The sequence below is a fragment of the Nyctereutes procyonoides genome, unplaced genomic scaffold, assembly GCF_905146905.1.
Source record: "Nyctereutes procyonoides isolate TBG_1078 unplaced genomic scaffold, NYPRO_anot_genome, whole genome shotgun sequence".
In the NCBI taxonomy this organism is placed as follows: Eukaryota; Metazoa; Chordata; class Mammalia; order Carnivora; family Canidae; genus Nyctereutes; species Nyctereutes procyonoides.
Genome location: NW_026575142.1, coordinates 47320674 through 47343475, shown reverse-complemented (window position 1 = coordinate 47343475; position 22802 = coordinate 47320674). Strand labels below are relative to the sequence as shown.

At 42.2% G+C, this 22802-nt stretch overlaps 2 protein-coding genes across 8 annotated transcripts in view; one reads left to right on the top strand and one right to left on the bottom strand.

The window, feature by feature from the left end:
• The window catches only part of MCF2L2 (MCF.2 cell line derived transforming sequence-like 2), a 237482-nt gene that overhangs the window by 147838 nt on the left and 66842 nt on the right, over positions 1-22802 (top strand). The window lies entirely within an intron of this gene.
• Positions 2-22506, bottom strand: B3GNT5 (UDP-GlcNAc:betaGal beta-1,3-N-acetylglucosaminyltransferase 5). 7 transcript variants are annotated; one of them, XM_055307994.1, is made up of 5 exons: positions 22240-22506; positions 17939-18052; positions 11332-11430; positions 10542-10910; positions 2265-8485 (listed from the first exon to the last, which is right to left on the bottom strand). In XM_055307994.1, the coding sequence occupies exon 5, from the start codon at positions 5849-5851 to the stop codon at positions 4706-4708; it is 1146 nt and encodes a 381-aa protein (XP_055163969.1). In that variant the 5' UTR covers positions 5852-8485; positions 10542-10910; positions 11332-11430; positions 17939-18052; positions 22240-22506; the 3' UTR covers positions 2265-4705. The 7 variants fall into 7 exon arrangements, 6 of the variants coding, with proteins under 6 accessions (XP_055163969.1, XP_055163966.1, XP_055163970.1 ...); XM_055307991.1 differs by having other exon boundaries at positions 10542-11430; XM_055307995.1 differs by having other exon boundaries at positions 2265-6166; positions 10852-11430.

Here is a 22802-nt window from a genome sequence, read left to right as displayed (position 1 = left end):
ATCCCTGGCAGGAGTCATTTTAACTCCTTGGGGTGCAGGGGATGGATGGGAGGGTATCTTCTTGTTTTAAATCTCATTGCTCATTTTTCCTAGATAAAATCACATATTTATTCTATATGTTAAGCTTTACTTATGTACCTGAGAACAAACTCATGGATCTCAGGGAGGCAACAAGCAAGAGTTACAGATGACTTATAAACCAAATTCCAAGGATACCCAGTATTTTAAAAAACAAATTATCAAGAAAATAATAATGTAAACTAATATTGGTAGATTGAATTAATGCTTTGAAAGCATTTAAAGGCAATAGGTTCCCCAAAGACCTAATTTATACAAATTCAATGCTATTTTTGGACTATAGGAAGAAGGTGTTTGCATTTATGTGAATACTCTGCAGTTCCAAAAGCCTAAATAGGGTGGTAAATACCAAAAGCATAAGGGGAAATGCATTATTTAAAAAATCTTCTTTATACTCAAAATCTCCATCATTAGCTCTAGTCTAGCAATCATCACATTATTTATATCCACATCATTTAATTTACTGATTTATGAGCCACTCTTTTGCCCAGGGACTATAATACTTAGCTCTTAGCAGGCTTTCAATTTATGCCTGTAGAACGAATGAACCAATATCTTTAGGAACTTGCCACTTGATTAAAGCCCCTATTTGTTTAATTAGACTACTTTATACTCTTTAAGGTGTACTCAAGGAAACATGTGGGCTCTAACTGATTGAAATGTTATCTCTCAGTTATAATAAATGACCCACATCAGTATATCAGAAAGTGTTTTCAGTTGGGTTGCCTCAGAAAAGCACCACTTGACAATGTGTTCTGTTGTCCTTAAATGACAGCGTGTGTGTGTGTATATATATAGATATATATACACACACATACATAAATATACATATATATTTTATATATGTATATAAATATATATGTATATACATAAATATATTTTATATTTATATAAATATATATTTATACATAAAAATATATGTTTATTTATATACATAAATATATATATATTTTTTTTTTTTCTTAAAGAGAGAGGAAGTGTGAGCAGGAAAGGGGACAGAGGGAGAGGGAGAATTCTAAGCAGGCTCCACATGCAGCATGGAGCCCAACTTGGGGCTCAGATCTCATGACTCTGAGATCATGATGTGAGCTGAAATCAAGAGTCTGATGCTTAACCAACTAAGCCTTTTTTCCAGGCACTCCAGAAAAACAGAAACAAAAACAAAAACAAAAAAAAACTCAATGATTTTAAGCATTATGTGATAGCACTGTGCACAGTCCCTACCTTCAGAACTTCTGTTTTGGCTAGGAAAAAACACATGAAACAATTAATAGATAGTACAATAATATATGTGATTAAGTATAGGTTTTGAGAGGAGGGCAGGAAGAGATGCTTAATGGAAGAGCACAGTTAGGGTTGGATTTTCAAGACTTCAACAGATACAGGGGAAATGATGTTCCATTGGTTAACTTACACAAACTGTGGTCATGAATGAAATTTAGTGGCAGTGGGAAAACTAAAACTACAGGGAATAAAGAAGAAAAGGAAGATTCCGTAAGGCTTTGGGAACCAGGTAGAAGAGATTAGATTTGATGCTCAATACAGTAAGAAGCCTTTGAGGTCTGGAGCAAAAGAATATCTACAACCAAAAAAATCACTTCCAAGGTTTGAAAACATACCAAGATTGAATCACACCCTATCTTAGGCTAAGTACTGTGCAGGAATCGGGTAAAAAGCAGATGAGAACATACTTTGCACAAATATACTGAAGCAGCACTCAGAAGCACACCTAAGAACGTTCCTGACATTAATAGACTAGAGCTTAATTTGAATCTACTTTCTGACACTTAATGATATCAAATAAAAGGAAAATATGACCCTTTCAAATGGTGTCTTATGGCATCATGACTACATGTTTTCATCTCTTTCCTGAACAGTCTAGTAGAAGAGAATTCCCCCAACTTAGACATTCCAACATAACTCCTTTAACAAACAAAAGAAGAAGAAAAAAAAGAAGCATTTTAGGTGATTCCATGGCAGAGGACACGATAATCCTCTATCCTAGGCACAAATCTGAACAGCAACAGGATTAAGATTGTGTACTACAAAAAAAAAAAAAAAAAAAAAAGATTGTGTACTACAGACCTCCCTGACATTAAACAGAACAAGTTGGTGATATGAACAAACGGTGTCCACACAGGAGTTTAGAAAGTTTGTGAAAAACACACCTGCTGACAATTTGCAAGTTGTTTATTGGAAATCACAGATTTATTTTTAAAAACTCACTAATTATTTTGCCATACAAGAGCAAAATTCAAATAATATAAATATTTAACATACTGGTATAAAATTAATAATATGGAAAAAAGATGCAAATCAACCAAGAGGTAAAAAGGTTTTAGCAATAATACTGTGTACAACCATCATATACTCAAGTGACCATCCAGGCTGATAGTTATTTTCCCTTTGTTGACGATTTTTGAGACAGCCCTGCATTAGAGCACCAAAAAGTTTTTTCCTTCTTTTTTTAAAAGGCTGGAATCCTTTTATTTACAAATAGTCTTCTCAGTACTTTAAATCTACTGAAGGAAGCATCTAGCAATTTCCTTCTTATTAAAAAAGGAAGTGCCTTCATATTTCCTTTAAATTTAAATCTGTTCCATTCTATTCTAAGCAAAAATGAAAAGATGAACACAGTTGAGGAGAGCTCTTTTGCAAATAAATAATTGCTTCACAAAAGTATTGCTGTAAACAAGATAATTTCAATGGCCAGAGAAACACTTATGTTTTCAACCAATGGAAAATTTAAACAGTTACAGGTATAGATACACAGGGTGTATGGCCAAAAGGCAAATGGTTATTAAAGAATCAAACTAATAAAAATTAATTATAAACCAGATTTGTCAAAATGTGATTTGGTTACCTATAGTTTTTAAAATTGGTCAGAAAATTTAAACTGTAATGATCTAAAAACGCTGACCTACTCTGAAAGTAACTACAAACCTAGAATGGTTGACACTGTAGTTTTGACATTAGTTAAAAATTCTAAATTATCTGAGCAATTAATGTAAACAAGCCTCAGTTTTCAAAATAGGAAAAAAATTAACGAAAATTTTCTGTAAACATTAAAAAGCTATCTGCAAAAAAAATACAGTATTTATCATCATCCAGTTGTGTTTACCAAGAATTCTTTTAGTTTTTTTTTCTTCTGCATATTTCAGACATCTAATGAAATGAGACATCTTAGTTTTCCCTAACAGGCACCTCTGCAGAGAGGGGTTTTATAATCAGTTCAACTGCTTTTGCTGAAGTCACCATTTTGGACTTGATATAATCCCTGCGACAATGGACATCACCTAGTTCTTTCTGTAGTGAGGGGAGGTTGTTGCATCATGGCCACATTTTTATCCTGCTCTGTAAGAACAATGCAACTTCCTCTTTTAGAGAGCTCAGCCACATCTCTGAATATATGAAGTTTCACAAATATTTAAAACCTTATCCTGGTGACTTTTCTATCACTTCATTCTGCTTTCAAATGTGAAATATTTCAAAGTTGATGACACCTCCAACAGTCATTTTGATTTTTAAAAAATAAGATAGCTTTGATTTGATGCTGAACGCTCAGTTTTAAAATCTGAACTTGGAACAAAGTACTGTGGTTAATGAGACCTTGTTGAGAAGGGGTAGGCTAATTTTAGTCATCATTACAATAATTTATAAACTAAGAATTTTGTTTTATAAATCACAGAAAGGGAGAAAAGAGGCTTCTAATGTTCTATTTTTCTTTTTGAAGTCGTCTTCATTATTATATCCCTTTGTGCAAATTACATTCAAATAATTCAAATAACTACCTTAAAAATGGACCAATATTGAATATTTAAAAACCAGCTGAAAATTCATTAAAATTGGCTTATTTGAATTAACAATGATTTCTCCATAGAGAAAGACCCTGTGAGTAACAAACTGCCCATGTTTTGTGTCACTTCTAATAATCTAGAAAACCCACATGAAGTACCAGTTAGGGAAGAGCAAATGATAGCTCAAATTTCACATTAAACTTTGAAAAAAAAAAAAGCTATATTTTAAATGACAACACTATCTAGGTAAATTAGCTACATGGATGGGACAATAAGTGATTTGGTTATTTATAAAGAAATCGTGTACATTTTCCCAAATCTTCTCTGAAGATCAGGAACTTTCTTTTACCAGGTTCAAGTACGTTCTCCTATGCCAATCTTCCCCTGGCCTCCAGTTCCCCCGTCAAGTGCTCTCTAATAAAAACTAATTTGTAAACCTGGTCCAACAATATATTCATTTCTTTGAAATGTTGTACTATACATTCACTTGGTATTTTCCAAAAGCAGTTACCCTAACACCAAAGCACCTTAATAACTTCTCTATGCCTCCAGTATACACATGGCATTAAGTGAGAACTTGAATTTCCCTTTAGCTTTGTTTTCATAAACCTTTTCTAAATATAAATTCCTTGAAATGAATCTAGGCAATGAAGTAGGTAAGTTACACTGAATAGCTTCTAGAATCAAAGAAACTTTCTGATAGACTGAGTTTTCAAAACATTTCTTTGTTTTTTTTATAATCATTTTACTTAAGGTATCGACAAATATCTAAAGTTTTTTTCATCCAGTTTGGCTCAGTGACAGTGAAAACATAGAACATTCAAGTACCGTTAGGCAAAGGCAGCCCTACAAGGATATGTGTCCACATAGGTCAATTTGCAAAGGAGAACTATCTTAATTATCCTGCAGTATATTTGACCAAAAAACCCTCTTGAAATTGTTTTTACTTTCGGGTCTGTGGCATCCCTCCAGAGGTCCTGAAGATCTTGAACATGTCCATGAGATGTCATCATTTTATTATAGATGCAGGGATGATAAGGAGTTTTACCTTCCCCAGAGAAAAACACATGGTGTTGTGGTACTATCCCCATTTTATTGGCACACAGGCCCATGAACACATCATCTATGTAAAGACTTGAGTTAAGTGTCTGTGATGCCTCGTGGACTTTAGCGGCTACGTCACCGGAGATCACGTAGGCGGCTCCAGCAGTATAGTCAGGGTAAGCCGGCCACTGATACATTTCATAGGGGACATAGTATTTGCTGCGTTTGTCTCTTACAGGAGGAGCACCACGATGAACCCGACCAATCCAAAAGTCCTGAACACCCATTTTTTCTAAACTTTGAAGGTATTCAATAAGATTTGGCATATGAATAAAGATGTCATCATCAGCAGTCATAAGAAATTTGGCATGTGGACAAAAGCTGTTTGCCCATCTGAACTGCAGAAGTAATTTAAGAGTAAGATTATAGAAAGAATCAGCAAAGTCTTGCTGAATTAGATCATTGTACATTTGATCTTCCCAAACCAGTTTTCTTTGCAGTTCCCCCCTTGTCAATGGGTTAGTAGGTGTTCCTAGAGCAAACAGAGTTTTGATGTTGGCATTAAGTTGAGACTGAACATACTTTTCATTGCCCCATGTTTTTCTAATCGCATGACGTCGATTGTAGTTTTCAGGAGCAGTTTTTACAAACAGTAAAAGGAGGATGTCTTGTGCCTGACACTTCTCCTCATGGTTAATCAAGTACTGGTAGCGAGTAGCCCCATCTGCACTATGCTTAAGAGACAGGCTGTCATTTACAAAGTCATAGCTGTTTATGAGGTATCTGTAGGAGTAGGACTTCATATGGCTCACAATGTGATTATCGATTGGGTCCCAAAAAAACATGAGGCTTAGTACAAAACAAGTGGCAAAGAGCTGAACAAACTGCCATTTTTTTACTCTTCTGCCACTAACAAACATTCTGACATCCATTCAGGTCTGTTTTTATTTAGGATTGGTTTTGAATGGGCGCTTGCTTCTTCGAGACCACAGAACTGTGTATCTTGCAGAACAGATGTCCATCTTAACAATACATGTTAGTCATTAAAAAAGTAGGAGCTTCTTGTTTCACAAAATATTTTCTTTTAACACCATCTTTTTCTGAGATTGCAAGAAAGAGTGGAACACACTGTAGAATGAGGATGCCAGCACATCACAATTTGCCCACACTGGCATCCTTCGTTAATTTAGGTGATTGGCCTCAGGAAGTTATTCCATGTACTTCTTTTTGTGAGAGTGCAGTGCCATCTGGTAGGGTCAGGAAGAGAAAAGATGACAGGTGAATGGGTTAGAGTTAACAAAAAGAAAGAAACTACTTTTCATTCCTTAAAAATGAAATGTAACTTGCCTGATGTGGACAGAAGGTGATGGACAGAAGTCTGTGAAAGAAGCTAATATATAGCAGAGGCATATAGATATTTATTTTTTGGTAGGGGAGGGGGAAGTATAGGGAAAGGGAAAGAACCACTCTCTACCATCCTCCCATTCAAAATATAGAGACCCTTTTCTCTTCTCAACCTTACAAAATAAAAAGCCTCCTAAAATAAAATGGCTATCAGCCTATATACTTACAGTTCAAAATCTCACATGGGTTTGTCCATGAATATATTGATTTGCAGTAGCTTGTGAGGTCACTTTGTTTTATTGCAGTTTCCAAATACTCCCTTTTTTACAAGTTGAAGGTTTGTGGCAAGTAAGGGTTGCCATTTTTTCCAACAGCATTTGCTCTCCTCATGTCCCATTTTGGTAATTCTCATATTTCAAACTTTTTCATTAATATATTTTGTTTTTTTTAAGATTTTATTTATTTATTCATGAGAGACACAGAGAGACAGGCAGAGACATAGGCAGAAGGAGAAGCAGGCTCCCTGTCGGGATCCCAATGTGGGATTCCATCCCAGAACTCTGGGATCACACCCTGAGCGGAAGGCAGATGCTCAACCGCTGAGCCACCCAGGTGTCCCTCATTAATATATCTGTAATGGTGATCTGTGACCAGGTGATTGTGACTCGTTGAAAGCTGGGGTGATGGTTAGCATTTTTTAGCAATAAATTATTTTTAAATTAAGGTATGTACATTTTTTTAGACATAATGCCATTGCACACTTGTTAGATTACAGTATAGTGTAAATGTAACTTTTATATGCACAGGGGAATCAAGAAATTCATTTGACTCCCTTTACCATATTTATGATATTATGATTTTATGACCACCTTATTGTGGTGGTCTAGAACTGAACCAAACCAAACAGCATCTGAAGGTATGCCAGTATGTATAGTCCAAGGCAAAATAGACGAATGATGAAAAGCAAGTTCATGATAGTTAAAATTCACTGAAGCTTGTCCTAGACAAGACAGGAATAAGAGTAAGATTTTGTTTGAAAAAAAAAAAATGAAGGTTTTTTTTTCTAAGATTTTATTTATTCATGAGAGACACAGAGAGAGGCAGAGACACAGAGAGAGAGAGACAGGCTCCCCATGGGGGCCTGTTGTAGGACTCAATCCCAGGACCCTAGGATCATACCCTGAGCCAAAGGCAGATGCTCAACCACTGAGCTGCCCAGGTACCCCGAAAATAATCAAGGAGTCAAGATACATTTTCAAAAGCGTAGCCCAAACTCTAACCAAAATGACTTTGTGAGCCCCAAATTATACAGTCATCTTTTTTCTGTTCTTTTTCATTTGGAAACTCAACAGGCACCTCAAATTTAGCATATTCAAACCAGAAAGCCACCGGATTATAGCCAAAAAGGACTGTCTTTGTAGTCAGGCAATTTATTCAAAATTGCTGGCTCTTCTACTGCACTGTATCATGCATCTAACCCAGAAATCTGAAAAACTGGAATCATATTATTTAACTCAAAAGTCTTTATGCAAGTTAAATGGGAATATACATAGATATGTAAATAGGAGGAACCTTGCATACAGGGACACTCAAATGCCATTTCTAACCCCTTCAACTGTCTTCTTCCCTAAAAGTTGCTGTTTCCGTTTTTCCTTTCTTTGTGCCTGACTGCACTTCATGCATCTATGCTAGAAATCTCAAAGTCCTCCTTTTCCTCCATTCCATAACCAGTTATTTAATCCTATGAACTACTTCTTCTAAATCTCTCTTTGCCTCTTCGTGTTTTTTTTTTTTTTAAGATTTTTATTTATTTATGAGAAACACAGAGCACGGCAGAGACATACGCAGAAGGAGAAGCAGGCTCCATGCGAGGAGCCCGATGCGGGACTTGATCCTGGTACTCCAGGATCACACCCTGGACCAAATCGCCTCTTCGTGTTATCATCACTTCTCAGTCAGAGCAGTGCAGCAGCCAAAATGACCCCTGACCAACCCATCCTCTACCCTAGAGTGACCTTTCTAAAACTCAGATCTAACGAGACTGAGCTCCTTAACCCCCTTCAGATGCTCTCTACTGTTTGTCAGTACCGAAGTACTGGCTGAAAGCTCAGCCCTGCTTACTGCTTCACACACGGCAGCCTTTATGCCACCAGTCCTGTGGCCTGGCGAGCCCTGCTCCCCTTGCTAATAATCCCTGGGTGGCTCAGTGGTTTAGCGCCTGCCTTTGGCCCAGGGCGTGATCCTGGAGTCCGGGGATCAAGTCCCACAGCAGGCTCCCTGCATGGAGCCTACTTCTCCCTCTGCCTGTGTCTCTGCTTCTCTCTCTATCTCTTATGAATAAATAAATAAAATCTTAAAAAAGAAGAAGAAGAAGAAGAAGTATACCAATTCTCACTAAGTTCTACAGGCATGCTTCTCTGGGAAGTCAGAATTGAGGCCACTACCACCAAAGATTTTTCTTATCTGTATTACCACAGTACCTTCTTGCACCAATCTTCCTGCACTGACTTTTTTATTTAATTAAATTGCCTCCCCCAGTTACACTGTGAACTCCATGATGTCATAGATACCCTAACCTTGGCTTCCCGATCAGTGCCTGACACCTGGTAGGCATTCTCTGAATGTTGGTGCCGAGAACCATGGTGGGGATGGAGCCACTTTCACTCAAACAGCTGGTCACTTGGGAAGACCTGCGGTCAGGAGGCCCAGTCAGTCACATGTCCTCTCCTTTCTCCTGTGACTAGGAGACAGCTATTCCCTTCCTCGAGAACTCTGTCCCCAGTGCTTATCCAAAGTATGATATATCCTTTTGCCTGGAGAAGTAGTATCTCCCCTCAGGGTTAACATGTCAGTCTCCTGAGCTTTCAACAGACTGACAGGGAAAAGACCATGAAAGCTCTACCCAGTCCAGGCTGGCTGGGTAGCTGAGCTCACATCACAAGTCCCCAGGAAAAGGCTCTGCTTTTGTGTCTCAAGATCTCAACCACAAGTCCCCACCCTTTGGCCCTGCTATGTCACTGAGAGCACCCAGCTCTATTGACCTAACCTTGGCTATGGGGTGTCCTTGCCCAACCTCTGGCCTTTTACATATAGCTATATTACCTATCTCCCAAAGTTTCTCCGTGTTAGGGTGATAACAGGCATGCAAAAGTCTGTTGGGGTGATAACCAGGCATGCAAAAGTCCAAGGATTACGGGAGATCAGAGCCAACCCTTGCTGAGACTTTGTCCAGAGATAATCATCTTTTCCCCTAAGACATCAATTTTAAAACTTGCTAGTGCCTCTCAGAAAGTCACAACCAGTATCTAGAAAAGAAAAAGAAAAAGAAAGAACAAAATAGAAAATGGGGATCCCTGGGTAGCTTAGCGGGGTCACCTGCCTTCGGCCCAGGGCATGATCCTGGAGTCCTGGGGTCGAGTCCCACATCAGGCTCCCTGCATGGAGCCTGCTTCTCCCTCTGCCTGTGTCTCTGCCTCTCTCTCTCTCTCTCTTTCTCTCTGTGTCTCTCATGAATAAATGAGTAAAATATTAAAAAAAATAGAGAATGGCATAGGGCACTGAAAGTAGTGAAGTGTCATTTTATGAAACTTTCGGTTTTACATATATGTGCCTTTCAGGTTGTAATGTAAAATGCATTTTGTGCGTGTGTGCTTTATCATCAAAAAAGCAAGAAATACTACTTTAAGGGATAGATCAGTATCAGTAATTTCCCCTCTTGGTTTGGCTGGTCATGGTGGACCGAATGCTCTAGAGGAAAATGGAAAAGACAGTGGAAAATACCAGTTTCTGTTGGTCGCATCTGCCTAAACTTGGCAGAATCACTTTCATGGTGAGGGAAATAGGTACTTCCTCTCAGTCTTAACAGTATTCACTTAGATAAGGGTCCACCTGTGAAGGTGGGTATCCCCTTCTGCCTGTAGAACTGGAGGCTTAATGTAAAGCAACAGAGAATTCTTAAGGGCAGATTTATAAGACCCTGTGTTTAAGAATTCTAAGAAAATTAGCAATTGAAACTAATCTGCAGTTTCTTTTTTTTTAATTTTTTTTTAAATTTATTTATGATAGTCACACAGAGAGAGAGAGAGAGAGAGAGGCAGAGACACAGGCAGAGGGAGAAGCAGGCTCCATGCACCGAGAGCCCGACGTGGGATTCGATCCTGGGTCTCCAGGATCGCGCCCTGGGCCAAAGGCAGGCGCCAAACCGCCACGCCACCCAGGGATCCCTAATCTGCAGTTTCTATTCCAACAGACTCTGGAAAAGAAACAGAGGAGAGTAACCTTTGGAACAACAGGCAAAACTAGCTTCCCGTTTCTGAGCAGCTGCACTCATCATGTTGCAATGACAGCTCGCTTTGCACCTATCCCCAGTTGTTTACAAGTCTGAGCTTCTTGCTAGACAATTAGCCCACAGGCCTTACTCCTCTAGAACCCACATGCACACTTGACTCAGAGGCCCTCCTATCTCTCTAATGAATAGGGCCTCTTATTCATCTGGCTGCAGAGTTCTGCTGCTAACTTGCATTTTAGCAGCCAGCCCATATCATGCATTTATCCCTCTGCTCCTCACCCCTGCCACATATGTAGTTACCTTATTTTCCTGTGTCTCTTCACTTGTTCCCCATTGACCTCAAAGAGTCAAAACAGTTTCTGAAAAATGACAAAGAACCTGTCACAAAGCCAACAACCCACACCACTTATTTAGGTTAGAACAGCATGTGAAATTCTAAAACAAGATTTCTCCAATCTCAGCAGCTTGAACTGTTTAGCTATCATTTATACCAATCATAACCAAATTCCACTGATAGGACTGATCTGATGAGGGGAAGATCAGGAAAGGTGAACTACTCTTTCGCAGTGCCCAGTTCTCTTTTAAGAACACCTGAGCTCCTCCAAATTGAACATAGCCACTCGACAGCCTCGCCCAACCAAAAGCAAAATGCACCTCCACGGTCTAAACTCATTAATTACAACCAAGCGGTATTGCCCCAGCCCCGGCTTTGCTGATGGGATACCACACACGAGCAATGGACACCCACTCTCCTGGTTCCCACAGAGTCTGAGGGCTCACCTGAAGCACACCTTCTAGCTTCCATATACAAAGTGCAGGGGAGGGGACTGCAGAGAAACCCACAGGCTTGCCCGACCTAGAGAAAAGAGAACGCTGGGCCTGACAAGAAACAAAGGACCCAGATAATGCCTGTGAGCTCAGTAGCCATCCCCACCAGAACGCTGTGCCTGCAGCTTCCTTTGTGCATCCAGAGCTGTGTTCAGGGACCAGGCCGCAGGCGGCAAGCTCCAGGGCTACCCCCAGTTTGGGGCCAGGATCATTGTGTAACCTTGGGGCAACCCTCACTGTACTCCAATTTGGTGACTTCATCTGCAAATTGGGGGTGAATGTCAATGGATTGTAACTAAGGGATATAAAAATTACAGATGACTTCAGGGACTGCTGGTACGAGGAAATAGAGACCATGGGAGGGAACGGGACAGAGAGCGGCTCAGAGGCGAATATAGACAGTCCCTGACTTATGTTTGTTTGTTTTAATTTTATGATGGTGTGAAAGCAGAATGCACTCAGTAGAAACCATACTTCAAATTTTTAGTTTTGTTCTTTTCCCAGGCTAGTGGTAGGCCATAGGATACTCTCTGGCAATGCTAACAGCAGAGCTGAGCTGCAGCTTCAGGTCAGGGAGGCAGTCATGAGCGAAAACAACCGATACACTTACAACCATTCTCTTTCTCACTTTCAGTACAGTATTCAATTACATGAACTATTCAACATTTTAGTATGTGATACAACTGGTGTTAGATCCTTTTGCCCACCTGGAGGTGTGTTCTGAGCACATTTAAGATAGGCTAGGCTAAGCTATGATGCTTGGTAGGTTAGGTGTATTAAATGCATTTTTGACTTCTAACATCTTCAGTTGATAGTGGGTTTACTGGGATATAACCCCATCCTGCATTGAGCAAGACCCGTATGCAAATATTTGGATATAACTTGGGTTTGCATCTATTTGGATTGAAAAGAAGTAGCAGATATTCTTAGTATTCTCTTTCCTAATAGAGAGGAGTAGTCAGGAGACCAAAGAATAGAAGTTGAATAGGAACATTGGAAAAGAAGGTGGCTGACCCTACCCTAATGCCTTTCAGTCTGGGAGCTGTGCCCCACAGTTATTCAAGAATATTTCTTTCTTTCCTTTTTTTTTTCTTAAATATTTTATTTATTTATTCATGAGAGAGAGAGAGAGAGAGAGGCAGAGACAATAGGCAGAGGGAGAACCAGGCTCCCTGCAGAGAGCCCGACATGGGTCTTGATCCCTGGACTCTGGGATCACGCCCGAGCCAAAGGCAGACACTCAACTGCTGAGCCACCCAGGTGTCCCAAGAATATTTCTTCTTGTAGTTCTCTAAAGAGAACTCTTTAAACTCTTCTGGAAAAACTAGGGACTACAAGTTACCCTAAGTGACCCTGATTTTTTTTCTACTTAGCTCTTGCTGGTAACCCATTTCTTTGTTGGGTCTACTTTAGTGATCCTACAATATTACACAAAACCTATAAAAATTTTGAAGTTTTAATCAAGATAGTAAGGGCTGCACTTTAAGTTTGATTCAAACAACTTCCGTGTTCAATGTTTCAACAAATCCTACAAGTGTATGCTTCCTGTGGAATTGTCATGCTAAGCGTGGTGGGAGTCATGCAGTAGCATTTTATAGTCTCCTCTCTGCAAGCATCTGCAGTCTAGTCGAGACACGACTCATGATGCCCACTTGAAAACTCAGTTCCCATGGACAGTGATCAGCAGATTACAGTAAAGTGCAGATAGCATCACAGCACTAATTTAGACAATACCAACTCCAGGTAAAAAAGGGGAGTCCCTCGTAGCAGAGATCAACAACAGGTGGATAGGAGGGCCTAAGGATAAACAGGATTTAGGGGGTTGCAGGAAAAGAAGCAATCTGTTTTAGGCGAAAAGGAAAAAAAATAACAACATGGCAAATATTTGTGATCCAGGCATGTAATTGAAAGCAGGGAGATTGGGGGCTGTTCATAGAGAACCCTGAAAACCAGGCAGAGAAGTCCGTGTCTGTGTGTGTGTGTGTGTGTGTGTGTGTGTGCGCCGAGGGCAGCAAGAAGTCACAGAAGCTTCGGGCTTTGTTTCTAATGACACCTGCCTTGTACATATGGACCACGCCGTATGTGACAGGGATTAGTCTGGCAGTGGCATACAGGATGGATGCAGAAGGCCAGGAGAGCAGGCCCCTGGGTCCATCGGGGCCGCGCCCCGAAGCAGGAGGAGTGAGGAGGGCCTAGTCTAGGGTGGTGGGAGCGAGGAGGGAAGTCAGGGGGAAGGAAGACCCTCCAGAGAAAAAGAAACCCAGCACTGCCTGGTGAGTGGCCTGGGAGGGAGGAAAGGAGGAGGGGGGAACCTAGTTTCCAGCATTGCCCACAACTGAGGGGACATGGGTTTCCTGAGTTAGGAGTGAGGAGGGAGCATGTCTAGGTTTGGGCTCCTGTTGAGCGGGAGGTGCTGCAGAGACAGCAGGTGGAGCAGTCCTGGGCTCCTCTGAGTCTGGAGGCAGCAGGACTGCAGATGCTGGGGAGCACTCTGAGCAGAAGGCAGATGGCTGCTGTGAGGCCCGGAGGAGGGTGGGCCCTCCAGGACCAGAGAGGAGCAGAGAGGCCCCGAGGCAAGTAAAGACAGGGGAAGGAGGACCTGGAGGAGGAAAGATAAAGGAAGCATCTTATTTTACTTTATGCATGTATGTATGCACGCATGCGCATATTAATGTGGCATCTCAATTTATTTGCCCAGGTTTGAATTCAAGGACTAGAAATATCTTTTGACAAATGAAAGAATAGAAATTCTGAAACTTCAGATGGTTATTTCTTTTAAAAAGGAACTATTTTAAAGGACTAGGTCATAGAAAGTTGAGATGGGGTAAGAAACAGGTAGAGGGTGATTGATAGAGGGCAGGACAGACCAGGCCCGTGGCAGTCTGAGCTGGAAGAGAGCCAGGGGCAAATAGTGGGTGCTGGACTGGGAGCCTGGAGGGGACACATGGGGGTGGGTGGAGCAGAGGCGCATTTTCCAGAAGGAGCAACACTGAATCTGAGACCTGAAGGCTGAGGAATGTGAACAAGAGAAAGCCAGAGGGTTTGAATTCAAAATGTATCTATTTTTGTTTCCAACTGTATATTTTTTGATCATGGTTTCTGACCATTGTCTAACACTAACATCTAATCTTAAAGAAACTATATTTCCAAATCTTACTTAGTAGACATGCAACACTCAGAAGTCTAGGGAGCCCTTATGTTAGGACATGGAGACCATTTTGTTCACATAACCTGGCACCCACTTAAGACAGCTAATCAGCAAGAACGTCATTTACGGCTTCACCTACAACTGCATTTCCTCTGAAATTTCAAATTCCAGTCTGCTCACTCTCCAGTCCATTTGCTCTTCAAACACAGCCTCTAAATATTCACTGGGAATCCTCTGCCCACCCCCTTCCTGCTCCCTACCACTCCCACCCCACCCAGCAATCTCCCGACCTTCCTCCTTCCACCTCCCTGTGTCAGGCCCAGAATCATCTGGCACCTTTGCCCTCCCCTCCCTGGTCCCTGCCCTTCCCCCACAACAATCCCAGACCTCTGGTGCCTGCAGCCTTCTCTACTACTACAACACCTGCCAGGCTGCAGGAGAAGTGTAACCCACTGGGCAGCTGGCGTCACTACAAATGGTGGTATCCAGCTGTGGGCAGAGGGCTCAGTGCTGTGTGACTATCCTTCACTTATCCTGGACCTTCTCTCTCTCCCGTTCTCTCATCAGCCAGGCTCAGTCCTCCCCCTCTCCCAGGGTCTGTGTCCCTCACTCTCAGCTGATGGCTTCACCTCCTACATCACTGAAAAACAAGAAGATCTCACAGGCACTGTCCCTTCTCATCACAGATGTGTGCCTCCTTCTCACGGATCCGCAGGCTGGCCAACCCTCTCTATACCTTCCATAAAGCACACTGACTGTCAGGGAGAGGCAAGTGAGGCACTCATTTAGGGCACAAAACTTAAAAGTCATAAAAATATAACTATAAACTAAGGATGCTCTTTCAGTAAGTCAGTTAAAAAAAAAAAAACTCCTGAGTACTTCAACCTTTTTATATTTAAAGTTGTATTACTTATAGTCCCATATAAGGCAGTTTTTGATTCCTGTCCAAGCATGACTCAAAGGAAAGAAATATAACATTTTCTGTCCATCTTTATGTGATTTTTTGTTCTACATTCCAAGTATTGTTTTCCTGGCTTGTTCTAATCATCTATTCCCTGTTCAAGAGAGCAAGGATGCATCCTCAAGAGCCAAGTGGCCATGTTAAAAGAAATCAGGTTTAGCCCTGAATTTACTGGAAAGGCTATAATTTGATCTTCATACATTTTTCTTAAATTTCTTATAGTCATTGGTGATAAGTAACACAACTGGGTACTGTTTAGTATTAATTGCCTATTCTGTGTACTCAAAAAGGAAGGAAACAACCCCAAATATGAATTTACAATTCACATTTAAAGTGTGAAAAATTAAATATACCCTCAATTGGTATTTTATTTTTTAATTCATATTTGTGTGTTTCTATACAAGGCCTGTAAAATAAAGGAAGAATTCTACCCATTAGCTGTCTTTAGGTGTTTTTGTGGCTGTGACTTAAGCTATGCAAATTGAGCTCAAGCCACTGGCAGGGATTAGAAGCCATTTGGAGTTGTTATTCCTCCACAAACAATACATTTAGAGTTAGTTCTTGATTCAGTGTTAGCCAAGACTTTAAATTCCAACTTTTAACAAGCATTGATGTGGGACAGAGGAAACAACATTAAGTATAAAACCTGCAGTCTGAATCCAGTAACAAGCTCCCCACCTATATAAACTAAATGATGCATTTCTAACCATTGTTAAACATGAGTGTAGATTTCTGTTTGCTGGCTCTGGAAAAAAAAAAAGAAGACAAGGAAATACCAAATGAACAAACAAGTAAAGACAGGCCCTAAGTAAAGACAGGCCCTAAGGAAACTGATGGCAAGAGGCTATAGAATATTATTGTATTTCAGAGGCATTATAGTAAAAATCACTACAAATTCCCAATAACAGAATTGGAAACAAACAAAAAAAAACCCAGAAATACAAAATAGGTCTCAGAGTGGTCAAACATTTGCTTTTCTAAGCTTGGTCTTCTATATTCATTCCTGATGCATGGTTGTTTGTGTTGACCGGGCTGCTCGCTCTTTTCTATACAATTCTTGTCAGTGTTGTTCTTGTCTAGTTAAGAAACAAACTTCTCCTTTGGCCCACTCTAGCAACGGTTGCTAACATGGCAGTGTTTACTGTGCTCTGGGCTCCATTCTGACTGCTTTGGGTCTATAGAAACTCTTGAAGCCTCACAGCAACCTCTGAGGGAGAAAGCTGTCCCTGTGTTGCAGAAGAAACTAGAGCTCCCAGACATGGGGTTAACCATGTACCCTCCAAAATTCCAGACCCCATGGAAGCTCAGAAGCAGCTGATGGGTTCCAGGCCCTACCCTGAACTCCTCACCTTGCCTTCTTCCCTGGCATTGGCCAGCTACTTTTCCTGGAGCTCCCATCAGGATGGGAGGGCAGGGAAGTGCTGGAGCAGGGCCAAGAGAAGCACCCAAGAAGGCTCAGAATCTGCTTTCCTGAAGTTTGGATCATTTACATTTTACTGTCACCTGCATTTTTGTCAGAGCTTATTCTCAGTCTCCTTGTAACCACCCTTTCTTTAACCTTCCATCTCAATGTTCCCTCCTTCCTTTTCTTGGTCCCATTAGCATAAAAGAGTAGGCATAAGTGATCTTGTGAGTTTATGTCCTTTGGGTACATGAAGTCTTAACTCCACAAAGAAGACTGAGGGAATTTAAGGGCAGAGATTTAAAGTGGCATAGAGAAAATAAATAAATAAATAAAATGGCATAGAGGGTAAAAGAGAGGTGAGAAAGACAAAAGGAGAGGAGAATAAAAAGTACAGGACTCAGAGAGGATGTTTCAAGCAAGTATTTGATGAATAAGTATTTGATGAAATGAAAGGTCCAACTGAGGTAAAATTATGATACAAAAAACAGTGATTTAAAAATAGGGTGACGGGGTCCCTGGGCAGCTCTGTCAGTTAAACATCTGACTCTTGATTTCGGCTCAGGTCATGATCCTCAGGGTCATGAGATCGAGCCTCACACTGGGCTCCTGGCTCAGCACGGAGTCTGCTTGAGATTGTCCCTCTCCTCTGCTTTTCCCCTCCTGACTCCCCGCTCGCCGCACATGCATGCACTCTCTCTCAAAATAAAAATAAATCAAAATCTTAAAAAATAAAAATAGGGTAACACTATGACTTGGTATAAACCTATTATGTGAGCTAGACATACAAGCTTCTTGTCCAATGGCACTTCATATGTCCCATTCTAAATATTATATTTGGAAATAACACCTGATTGCTGGTTTACAGAGTACAAAATATAATGGTATAAAATGTAAGAGGCATATATAACATTCCTGTCTCAGTTGATCAACATTTTTAATAACATTTTATCATTTATTAAACACCTACCTGTTCCAGGCATTATGTTGAGCAGCCCTGAAAGTAGGTAATGCCTACATTTAATTAATTCAACAAATATTAATTTACCACATATTGTGTAGTAGGCCACAGGCAGGATACAGGGAAGGCTTCAGAGATGTGTCCAGTGTAGAACCCCCTAATGGAGTAAGCAAGTATTCTGGTGCAATCTGGAATCTGGACCTAATCAAAACACATGGGTAGAAAAACCAAGAGTTTTAGAACATGAACAAAAATAGACTTATATTCTGTTGCTTCCATTTACTGGTCACATGAGCTTGACTTCCCTCTAAACATAGTCTTTTCTGAGGATCATTTGAGACCATTTATTTGACAAAATAAATGTGGTCCAAATCAGGTATTCAATCTAGGCTCATTTCCTTTCTCTAGAAATTGTTCATATATCTGTACCATGATGGTTTAGTTAGTAGCTATTATTCTATAGGTATTTTTTTCCTTTCAAAATGATAAGCTCTACTCTAATATTCTTTTCAAAAAATATTCATTAGATATAAGTTTTTGAAAATACTGATCTGATGGCTAAGGGGCACTTACCAACACATCCCAAATACTATTGAGATTGAGAACAGAAGTATCATTACTAATTGGCTGAACATACCTTTCCATTATCTTTGATAGGAAAGAACAATATGGTTCCCACAAGCACTTATAAAAACATTTCTACAAAGATGACACAGCCAAAAAAATATAAGGCCTTGTATATTATGGAGAAGGAAACCTGAGCTGAGTCAGCTTTTTAACTTGCTTTGCCTAGTGCACTATCAAAAAGTTGTAGAAAAAATTATAGGAAAAGGAATAAAGAGATAAAATATAAAATCGTAGGTGGATCTTAAAGCGTGTAACTTGGACCTTTGGGGGCTTATTGCCTATCGGCATGATGGAACATTCCTTTCTGTAGAAAACTGGCTTCTAGGGCTAAAGCCTTCACTACAGAATGGAAATAAATCTTAAAATATAAGTGACAGATGAAAGTCAGTCTGAATTTCCAGCATGGAAATGTAAAAAAAAAAAAAAAATCGCTTTTGTTTATTCAAAGTTTACATGTCATCTGATGAGGTTTCTTACCTTTTAGCATGAAGTATATATACTTCCTATATATACACGTACTGTAAGAAAAAAAATATTCTGGATTGCATTGTTCTGGCTAAAGCTTTGCTGGCAAATGGAAGACCTCTTGTAATAATTTGCTGTGCCTTAATTTCTGGAACATAGACAATATATGCAGCTCCTCACTAGATTATTCTAACAATAGAATAAAATAATGGCTCTGGAAATATTCCCAAAAAAGGTATAATATGCTATAAAATGCAAAACTTGCAGCAATTCAATTGAGCATATACATAATTCCAAAAGGATAGGATACATTGTTACTTTGAGAAGAGACCACTTCCTTCTGAATTTCTTCCAGTTTCTTTCTACCACATCCTACGTTTTTTACGTAGATTATAGAGCAGTTGGTCCTCAGAAAGCACTCTACCTTTACAATTTGAAAGTCACCAAGTGCAATGATTCCAGCCAAAGTGACCCATTTTAAAAAATGACCCATTTCAAAACCCATGAGTTATTATTCAAGCTTTGTTCTATATTTAAGAATTAGAAAGTTATTTCACCTTCCTACAATCTCCTTATTTGAATCAATCTTTTATAAAGGGGGACTTTGATCTCCATTTTAATGAAATATGATGTGTCATTTTTACTTGCTAGAGCCTACACTTTATTTTGAAAATTATTCTCTACCTTCTGAGTTGTTTTTTTTTTTTTTTTTTTAGTATTTTATTTATTTATTCATGAAAGCCACAGAGAGAGACAGGCAGAGACATAGGCAGAGGGAGAAGCAGGCTCCATGCAGGGAGCCTGATGTGGGACTGGATCCCAGAACTCGATCGACCCTGGGACTCCAGGATCACGCCCCGAGCCAAAGGCAGACAATCAACCACTGAGCCAGCCAGGCGTCCCCTCTACCATCTGAGGTTTTGGGGAGCTTTTTTGTTTGGTTTGCGGGCCAGGCATTTATGTGTAATATCATTTATACCTCCCAATCACCTCTCATTTCTCACATCCTCAGAAACTGCTTTTCTTAGTTTAGCTTGAACTTTCTTTGTCATAACACTCATCCCCGTCAGGTGTCTGGGTGAGCACTAGGGGACCTGAGGTGAATTAGAGGGAATGGGCCTCAGGGTTAGCCTCCCAGAACTCAATAAATACTCATGGAGGGTGCCTGTGGGAGCAAGGAAGGGAGAGAGAGAAGGAGCAGGGGATAGAAGGGTCATGTTAAGTATATAATGTAAATTAATGTAAACATTTCTGGTATCGAATTTATCTTGCTTTAAAGTAATAATTAAAAAAGAGATGACCAAATAAAGTAGCCCCTCGGCCCCCATGACAAGATGTAAAATCTACCATTAAGTTTCTTTTGAGAAAGTTGAAACCTCAGCTGCTAATCACCAATCTCCCTTTCAGAAAGTTTAAGAGGGGATCTTGTCAGTGCTACTACTGAACACAACTAGCTCTGAGCATCCTTTTCTGGGTCAATTTCAGTTTCTCACATTCCTCTCCCTTCCCCCATAGGGACCAGGCAAAGTTCCCAAAATAAAGGCACAGAGGAACAAATCCAATTCTAATGGATGTACTTTCATCAGAGAATTACCCTAAATATGAGCTACAAGCCACCAGCAGCCACTCTGTGCGGTTGCAACATCGGTGTCCCTTTAACATGACCCATAACCTATGAAAACCAACCCTGGATAAGAAAAAATATAGGCTGTGCAGTTGGAATCAGAAGAAAAGTTGCTACTTTGACCTATATTGTATCTGAGTAAGCAACTGGCTGTCACTTCACGTTACAAAATACAACTCGGCAGTCAGAAAAGAGTGGCCAAGACCTACGGGTAACTAACTTAGAGGTCTCCTTTCCAGTTTTCCCCGCCTGCCCACTTCCTTGTCTCCATTTCCCTAGCCGGTTAACTCGCCCAAAGTTTCCTCAGTCTGGAGGTATTTCCTAATTTCCAGCCGGATGCAGGCTCTCTACCCGAAGTCCTCCCCCCCGCAGCCCAGGGGTGGTGGCACTGTTGGGGAGCCCCATCCGGGGCCCGGGGGCCCCAGGGCGCGGCGTCCGCCCGCGGGCTCCCGCGCTCCGGCCCGCCGCGGAGACCGCCTCGCCGGAGCTCCCCGGGGAGCGGGAGCCCGCGGGCCCCAGGAAGCCTCACCCCAGCAGGCGCCCCGGGGGCTCGCACGTCCCTGCCGCAGCCGCGCGGCTCTCGGCCCGGGAGGTCCCGGCGGCCCCGCCGCCCGCGCCCGCGCCCGCCAAGCCAGAGCGAACAAAGGCGCTCCGGAGAGGAAGGCGCCCTCCCCTTCCCCGCGGCGCGCGCGGGCGGCGGGCGAGCCGGGCCCCTGGCGGCGGGGGCCTCCCGAGGTCCGGGCCGGGGCAGCGGGGCGAGGCCCCGGGTCCGCGCCAGCCGTGCGCCCCGGCCGCAGCGCGCGTTCCAAGCTGGAGCGCTGGAGCCACCCGTGCGGGCGCGCGTACCTTCACCTCCTCGCGGCTCCCCTTCCCGGTCTTCCCCTCTCGGCCCTGCCGAGACCTCTCCTCCCGGGCCACGGGAAGCAGAGTTCCAGCCTGCGTTGCCGGAGCCCGCGAGCTGCCCCGGTGAGGAGGCGCGGCGCCGTGGGGCCGCGGTGCCCGGCAGGGGCGGGGCGGAGGCTGGGCGGCCCGGAGCCCTCTCTGCGCACCGCGGGAGCCCGTTTCCCGTCCCCGGCACAAAGAGCCGAGCGTCCGGGGAGCGGAGATCTAGCCCCTCCGAGCGTGCTAGACCTTCCCGCACTTAGTGATCCGGAAGGGAAGACCACATTTCCCCCCCAGTGAGGGCCCTCGGCCCCAGTTAGGGTGCGGGGGGCTGCAGAGCTTTTGCCTTTTTTTTTTTTTTAATCGTACGAGGGATCGCACATATTAATTCCATATGAAACAACTGGTCTCAGTACTGTTTTCATTAGGAAGCAGACTTGGTTAGACTAATGAGCCATTCGCTCACAACACGCAACAGTTACGCACGGACGGTGGTAACTTCTGAGCTGCAGTTCGCAGATCATCTGATTTCCCTTTCCAAAGCAAGAGTTCTAAGGGCAGGCTAGTCCTTTTAAGAGATCTCTTGTCACCGCCACTTATGCCCTGAGCTGCTTCTGGGGCCTGTATCACGACGGGAGAAAACTCTCCTTTACATCCAAAGAAGCTTCGCTACAGCGGTTCTTTTTAAAAAAATACGATTGGGGAGGGCTTACCCCGCGCCTCCCCCCCCCTCAAGGATTGTACCTTCAAGCCCAGCTCAGATTCAAAGAGAGCTTAAAGCAAAACTCACCAAGTCCAAGGCCAGCTCTTTGAACAACTAAGTCGAAAGTCAGCTTTTTTCCGGGCATCGGAGCGAAAGTCGCGGGCGGGGAGGGGAGGGGTCTCAAGAACAAAACTTGTCCGCTTTAAATATTGAGCAAGGACTGGGTAGCCGATGCTGAACTCCGCTACCTTCCTGCGCGGGGCGGGCTGGAGCGGGACGGTAGGGGAGGACCCAACCAGGGGCTCCGGCAGGGTAGGGGTGCGACAGCCGCGAGCCTCCCCAAGGCGATGCCAGGGCACGTTTCCTGCACCTTATGGTGCTGAGGTGGCCTCCGCCTCCACCAGCAACTCGGCGTGTTGGTGACGGTGATGGGTCCCGCCCAATCTGTTCTTGTTGGTGCATGACAACTCCAGGAAGTGCCCACACCATCGCCTCTTCATTTTTTTGAGATCATGGACTCAGATGATGGACTGTGGGCCAAAATCCCCAGGAATGTCCCCTTCCAGTTGTTTGCCCCCTTTCAGAATCCTTTATGCACGGAACCGGGCAAAATCAGGAGAATATACATTTCTCATAAACAAAGTGATTAT

Bases quoted from the DNA above. Each gene is read 5' to 3' on its own strand.
- B3GNT5 (XM_055307992.1), bottom strand. From the start codon at position 5,851: ATGGATGTCAGAATGTTTGTTAGTGGCAGAAGAGTAAAAAAATGGCAG.